General features: G+C 30.8%; 1 protein-coding gene across 1 annotated transcript; it reads left to right on the top strand.

Annotated features, from left to right (window-relative positions):
- The first annotated feature begins 2,012 nt into the window (after positions 1 to 2,012).
- LOC112790352 (translation machinery-associated protein 22) lies at positions 2,013 to 5,622 on the top strand. Its single transcript, XM_025832702.3, has 7 exons — positions 2,013 to 2,444; positions 2,603 to 2,692; positions 3,284 to 3,336; positions 3,459 to 3,540; positions 3,623 to 3,690; positions 3,780 to 3,863; positions 5,145 to 5,622. The coding sequence occupies exons 1-7, from the start codon at positions 2,297 to 2,299 to the stop codon at positions 5,199 to 5,201; spliced, it is 582 nt and encodes a 193-aa protein (XP_025688487.1). The 5' UTR covers positions 2,013 to 2,296; the 3' UTR covers positions 5,202 to 5,622.
- The last annotated feature ends 2,242 nt before the right edge of the window (positions 5,623 to 7,864 follow it).

Raw genomic sequence — 7,864 nt, 5'->3', positions numbered from 1 at the left:
AAATATAATATATATTTATTTTTGAGTTTAATTTTGATACACTGATAATGTAAAATATTTTACATAGTCATTCAATTATATCTATTAGTTTAGATGACCTTCTACGCAGTTTATACAAAAACAGTAATACTATATGACTAGTAAATATTATTATTTTAGGCCAGCAATAATTTACACTCACATTTACAAAAATTTGCACACAAAAAATATATAATTTGTACTTATATATTTACTAGAGTTTTTACATGAGTCAATAATATTTGTACCCATATTTACCAAAGTTTGTATATATGAATTAGTAAAAATTTAATTATTGAAGATCATTTTGGTATTTGTGTTGGTCAAATACTGACCGAAATTACTAAAAATTACTAATTTTCAAGAATTTTTAATATTAAAGATAGTTATTTTTATTGATGTGACGATGTATAATTGAATGCACATAAAAATAATTTTATACTAACAATGCATTAAAATTATTATTTTTTTTCAGTTATTTCAATTAATTGGTTAACCTGTAAACCTCCAATTCAATAGTGATGACTAGTTTGATTTTTGGAAGAGTAAAGACCCAACTCAACCTTTGTTCATTTTTACGAAGGACAAGGCGCCCCTTGTCTAAAAACAATGAGACTTCAGTCTTCAACCTTTTCATTTTAGGATAATACGACTTCTCTGTAAAAATATCCGTTAAAAAGTAACAAAAATTGGTTTTGTGAGAATTTTGTTTATAATTTGTGAGGATTTTAAATCCCCATAAAATTCTTTTCAACAATATAACCAACTATGACCATTACTACCACCACCTTTTTTATTCTCGTAATTATCACTTCTACTTCTATTATTTCTATTATGTAATCATACTTTATTACCATTCTTATCTCCTCTATTGTCATCATTACTAATACAAATATCATCAACATTAATGTTATCTTATTTCATTTCTTGTTCGATGCTATTTTTTCCTTTAAAAGATCTTCATACTTGTTTTACTCAAATTTTGTTGATGTTTAAAAGAAAAGGTGGGTATCTCAATGTCGTAATTGTAACGTCAATAGAAATTAAAAGGAATGAAATTAGAAAATAAATAAAGAAATATAAAGTGACCGAGGCAAAGTAAATTGTAGAATTAAAAGAAATAAAAAAGTAAAGAAAGGATGAAGAAGGAAAGCTAAACGTAAAAATAAAGAAATTTTATTAATAAAAATTGGAAAGAAGCAAATTAAAAATATTTTAGTTTAGAGGAATTACTTAAGATTTTTAATTTTTATTCTGTGATACTAAGGAGATGAGAGCGTTTTGAATTTCTAAGTGTTTTTTAAAAGAACTGAACTCCCTGTAATGTTTGCTTAAAACTCCATTTATAGACTAATCTAATGCCTAATTGATAGTTATTTCTATAATATGTTTGCTAGTTTTTTCCTAAACTTGAATTAACTATTTCTGCTCTAATTTCCTTGACGACCGTTTTGCACTCTACTTTGATGCTATATGTTGATAGCTGCTCTCACACATAACATGTCCTATAATTTAGGCCTAATTTAAATTATGAATAAAAACTGCTTCTTTTGATAGTGTCAATTAGAACCTTTTTTTAATATATTGAAACTGACTTCATAAATTAATAATAATATCTTGTATTTATTTACTTAAAATAACTTTTTTTAAATAATAATATTTTTTGTTTAACAGTACTGCAATTACTTTTTTTTTGTGACATTATTTTTAACAATAGTTTTTCTTTACTTAAGTACCACCGGTTAAAAAAATTTTAAAAAAATAAATTTATTAATAATTTATAAAAATTTAAAATTTCTATAAATTACAAATAAAAATTTTATAAAATTATTTTTTATTATTTAACAGATTCTTTTTAAAAAAATTATATTATTCTAAAATAAAAAAAGTTAACCAAAGTATAAAAAAAAATACTCTGTCTTTGGTAAAAAATAGACAAAGACTAAGTTGAGTTTTTACTTTTTACTCCTCTTCTTGGAACCCAATGGTTAGACAGTTTGTTTGGCTGTGGCCTGTGGCCTGTGGGTTCTCGAAACGACGACGTCTGCTTATTACAGTTAGCAAAAAGCCCTTGCGGTTCTAGAGTATTGAGATTTGATCAGGCATTGCCTTTTCGAAGAGCTGCGTCACCGTAACGCACCGTTTCATTCCTCTTCCTCACTCAGTCCCTATTGCTCCTCCTCTTCTTTTCTTTCCTCCCTGAACTCTGCGCAGTACAATCACGCGAACCACATAAAAAGGGTTTCTGGTTTCGTTGCTCCACACAACACAATCAACAATGGCAGACAAACCCCAACCGGTTCGGGTAGTGTACTGCCCCGTGTGCTCTATGCCACCCGAATACTGCGAATTCGGACCCGATTTCGAAAAATGCAAACCCTGGTTGATCCAAAACTTCCCTGACCTATATCCCGATCTTCTCAAAGGTAATCAATCTTTCCAATTTTTAAATTTTTATTTTATTTTTTCCTGAACAGCAGTTACAATTCAAATTTCCCAAAATATTCACTGTGAATTTATTTATTTTGAATTTGAAACCTAACTCCTTCGAATTTGTTTGTTCATTTTAATTTTGACGGCGCAGAAACGAATGAAAGGGATGCTGATAAAGTTGCTGATAAGCTTCAAGTTACCGGTATATCTTCGGGGTCTAGTGATGGAGCTGCTACCTCAGGTTTTCTTCTTTTTTGTTTTTTCTTTTCCCCTTCGCTCATTTATTTATATATCTATTTTGCTGCATTGCTATTTGATGTTGAAGATTGGAGTTGTGATTGGTGAATTTTGCGGTGATTTTATTTCAGAAAATGGTTATTAGTTCTAGCAAGCAAATGCAATGGTTACTTGTGTTTCTTTTCACTTATTTTGGGTATTGTTTTGATTGGAACAACACTCATATTTTCATTGTGTACATTTGTCTAGATATGAGTATTATTATGTCACGGAATTCCATTTCATTTTCTTTTTTCAAATGAAGAACAAAAGTGTACATGGAATTAAGGCCCCCTCCCCACCCCACCCTTCTTTTTGTATTTTTTCCTGGTAGTTTTCTTCTTATGAAATGCAATTCATAAAAGTCAACATTCTAGAAGTTTCAGACCTGACATGTCAGTGAATTGAATATTTTGCTTTGTTTACCATCATTTATTCATTTCAGTTTTGTTATTTCACGAGTTTGATAAATTGGATGTTGTTCTTGTACTGCTTCTGAATTGGTTATAGCCAAAGCATTTTGAAGTCCTGCTGATGTTATATTGTTATGATTTAGCACCAAAGCAAGAAGAGGTCAAGCGTCTTCCTGGTGGGAAGATAAAGAAAAAGGCATGTCTTGGAATTTTTTTGCTGCTCTCAAATAAAAGATTCTCATCAATCATCACCATCATTTATACTAAATGCCATCATTCCAATCATTTGATATGTTCTTAACTTGCATTTTTTTACAGGAGAAGCAAGAGGTTGTTATTGAGAAAGTCATTCGTAACAAACGAAAATGTATCACGACTGTGAAAGGACTAGAACTTTTTGGTAAGCTATAACTTCATTATCACAAGACACTCATTAACAGATGCTATTAATATTTAAGTCATTCTATTTTATTGCATCCCAGGTGTCAAGCTCAGTGATGCTTCAAAGAAACTTGGTAAAAAGTTTGCTACAGGAGCCTCTGTTGTAAAGGTGAATAACTATTAGCTTTTAGGTGGTGGTCATAGTTGTTTAATAGATGTAATTGATATCTTATACTACTGTGGATTGATTGGTGTCAGGGTCCAACTGAGAAAGACCAAATTGATGTTCAAGGGGATATATCTTATGACATTGTGGAGTTCATTACAGATACATGGCCTGATGTAAGTGACTTTGATTTCCAGTTTGCTATTTAGTTCTGATTTAGTATGTTGAAATATAAAGCGTAGCACAAGTATCTTGCTCAAGCAGGGTCCGGTTTTTATTGGTTAGGCTACCTAAAGATGATTCTAGTTTCTACTTTATCATAAGTAAGGTTATGCTTTTACTAAAAAAAGAAACATTTCTTATTTTTCAAATCGATTTAAAATTTACTGTTATCATGATTTAGTCATAGTGTCTGTTATCAAATTGTCATTAATTTGTGAAGAGAGGGTGCTTGCTATTGGATGTTTTAATGTCACTATAGGAATGCATAGTAAAGAAAGTTTGTCTCAAAGTGTTAATGTGTTGTATGCCAACCTATGTGATTTATGAACACTTCATTTACAAAGGGTACAACTTTTGAATGGAGCAAAGACATTTTACTTGTTTCTTTTATTATAACTTGTAACAGTTGTTTATTTTCTTTTAGTCACCTAATTATCTTGATAAATTGGACCAATGGATTTATTAGTATTAACAATCCTGTGTAATGTTGATGCATAACTAGTTAGCAAATACAATGGTCTTCCCCAAAAAAGTGTTTCACTTTTTTTTATTAGGTAAAGAATACTTTTTGTCCTGAATGTTTTCAAAAAGTTTCAAAACTACCCGACGTTAATTTAATCCAATTTTGTCCCTATCGATTAAAACAAGTTTCAATTTTACCCCTATCGAACAGTCCACAGTTAGTCAACTTGTTTTATTTGCCTCCAAACCCTACCCTTCCTATGATCCTCCCCTTCTCTCTCGCAGACCTTCCTTCTCTCTTCCCAAACTCAGCAGTAGCAACACCGCCCCCTCTACAAGTCGTAACCGTCACCGCCACTGCCTCTACCACCACCCGTCCTCTGCTCCTTCACAAACCAACTTGTGAGAAAAATGAAGTGATCATATAACTTTTCTAAAGCAAATATAATTATGCATAACTGTAGAAATTACAGGGGATGTCATTCTATTTCCTTCCCTTTGTCTTAAATAGGTAAATTGGGAGTTCACTAACTTCTTGCAGTCCTCATGAAATTATGACAAGATAACAAATGTGAAGTAATGGTACAATATGCTGGAAAATATGGATCTATAACTAAAACCGAAAGTTTTGATCAAGTGGGTTGTCTTTTGCAGTTGATAACTTTTGTTTTCGGTACAGGATTTGTACTGTCACCGATTCTTGATAACTGAGTTTCCTTTATCCCAATCTTTTGGAACTTCTTTATAATGGAAAACCTATCTTTCTCTTGCAGGTCCCAGAAAGTGCAATTTACTTCATAGAGGATGGAAAGAAGGTTCCAGCTGCTTGATATTGGAATCCTGAATTAATATACTTTGGACTGATGGCCAGACTTAGCTATATTTCTGTAATTTTGAAGTAAAGGGTTGATAAACTTTGTATCTCATCTTTTGGCAACATGTTTTTAGGTCTTTAACTATTACTGTAGTGTGGCATGATCCCTGATGATGGGCATCAGCGTATGTATTTACGGTAAAACTATTCCTGAGTTAATAGTTTGCGTATATACTTATTATATATAGAAGCAAAAGGAAGAAAAGCTTCGATTGCTTCGTTTTTGTACTTGCATGAAGGATTTAGCTATTTAATGGAAGCTGAGGATTTATTTTGCGAAAAAAAAAGTTGTTTCACATGTATTGCAATATTCAATTATAAAATCCAACTCTAACCTGGGATTTTTCTTAAATAAATAAAAAAATTATTTACAAAAATATATAATTTGTAGCATTTTTATTGATTTACAATCTATCACTTATCTCGTTTATAGTGTAAACAGTAAATGAGATAAGACATGATACGGCGTGCATGTATGATATTTGCACACGTGTGCATTATGCTTGTCTTGTTTATAGTATAAATAAGATATACACGGTGTTATTTAGTTTACACTAGTAAGAAGGGCGCATATATATAGAACTCGTTTACAAGGTGATTTGAAGTCATTTTTCATCCATTTCTTCTAATTTTCTCCTACTTCTAACCTTTTCTAATCATATTATCGAGGTATTGGAGATTATGGCGCGCACAGATGCATGAGATGAGAACATCAACTGCTTAAACGCGATGTAACATATTGGTGGGACAATTGATTTCCGGATTAGTATTGATTTTCATGTTTAAGTTAAATATGCATGTATCTATAGTCATGATTAGGGTACATTTATAGATGTAGTATATGTTAGGTGGTAGAATCTATTGTTAATAAACGTTAATTGATAGGTATGGCTTAATTTATTTGTTAAATTATTTTATTAAGTAAATGTTTGTTGCATTTTGTTATTTATTTAATTTGATTTCTATATTTTTAATTTTAATTTTGATAATTTGGTACACAACTTTTTTGGTAAGTGTTAATGGATAGATATGATTTAACTTATTAGTTAAATTAATTTATTATGTTTATTTCATTTTGTTATTTATAAACTATTTGATTTTTATATTTTTAATTTTAATTTTGATAGCTTGATAGATAACTTTTTTTTTTTACTGTTATTCAATATTTTAATGGGTCTTATGATTGTTTGGCATGTTTTTTTGACATTTGAATTTTAAAAATTAATTATTCTGTTTCCAACTGAGTTATGAAATGTCAAATACTTGTTTAGTCTATTTTTATTGTTTTTTTATTTCAAAATTTTAATGTTTACTTTTGAAATAGATTTCTTATTCCACTTTTTTATTTATCAGAGGCATCGCCGACTTCTCTATAGGGGAGTGAGTCACACGCTTGCACCACAGGATGCCATTGTCCCCTACTTGAGAGAGGCTGGGTTTGGCGATACGGTGTGGCTTAAGGACTTCGTGTTTGACAACTCCCTGATCACTGCATTCGTGGAGCGCTTGATGAGCAAATACTAAAACTCACGGATACTGGCAAGTGCACCAGATCGTTCAAGTAATACCATGGCGAGTGGATATCGTTTCCACAAAGATTAAAGGACTAAGCAAGTAAATATCAAGTTGAATTTCTAATTAGATCGAATGACCTAAATTGATGAGTGGCTGAACCGTGTCTTGCTGGAACTTTAGAATGTGGAATGCTAAAGAGGAAGTAGTGAACATGTGATTTGATTGAGAGAAAATAGCGAGTGAGAGTGTCAGGGGTTTCGGAGATGTTTAGTTCCCAGGAGAATTAAACTTTGTTTATCTATTTTAGTGCATGCAAAGACCTTTTTCACGGTAAATCATAAATAACTGAATCCTAATTCCTTGGCTCCTTAGCTTATCTTCAATTAATCAAACGCCAATTCCTTGGTCAACTGATTAATTGAAGAGGTTTAGCACAAATTTGATTTAGTTTCAAATAAAATTCAAAAGTAGTTCTGAGGTCGAATTATATGTCATGTATTCAAACTAGCCCTAGATAATTAAATATTATAAGAAAAGCAACGTCATACACTTTTTAAACCATTATTCCTAGTCAATATTAAAAAGTCATGAGAATGAGTTTTCAAGCTGTAATTTCGATATTTTTTCAAAGTAATAAACAGAATTCAAAACAGAATTAACATATTTTTCAATACTAATAATTCTTTAAAGAATGAAGAACGAAAACTCAATAATGAAATAGGTCAATGCAATACATCAAAATAGAATAAGACTTATCTTAATAATCCATGAAAGCATAAACAGAGCTCCTAATCCCTTTGACAGATGAATTAATGACTCGTGGAAAAAGATGAAAAACAAAAGTGAAGGAGAATGCGGCTAGGTCCAGATTTTCTTTTCTGTGAACAATGTCACTTATTTATATACTAGGTTTACCTAAAATTCAAATTTAAAACTAAGTCTTATCTTTTATGAAGAATAAGATAATTAATAACAATAATTTAAATTCTAATTAAAACCAAATTAAATCAATTTATATCCTAATAGAATCTTCCACAACTTGGATCAAGTTTGCACTTTCCAGGGAAGTGGGCTTGGTTTGGCGTTGCACTTGGGCCTTGGCGT

This window comes from Arachis hypogaea, chromosome 3 (assembly GCF_003086295.3).
Source record: "Arachis hypogaea cultivar Tifrunner chromosome 3, arahy.Tifrunner.gnm2.J5K5, whole genome shotgun sequence".
Taxonomy (NCBI): Eukaryota; Viridiplantae; Streptophyta; class Magnoliopsida; order Fabales; family Fabaceae; genus Arachis; species Arachis hypogaea.
This window is presented reverse-complemented; position numbering and strand designations above follow the sequence as displayed.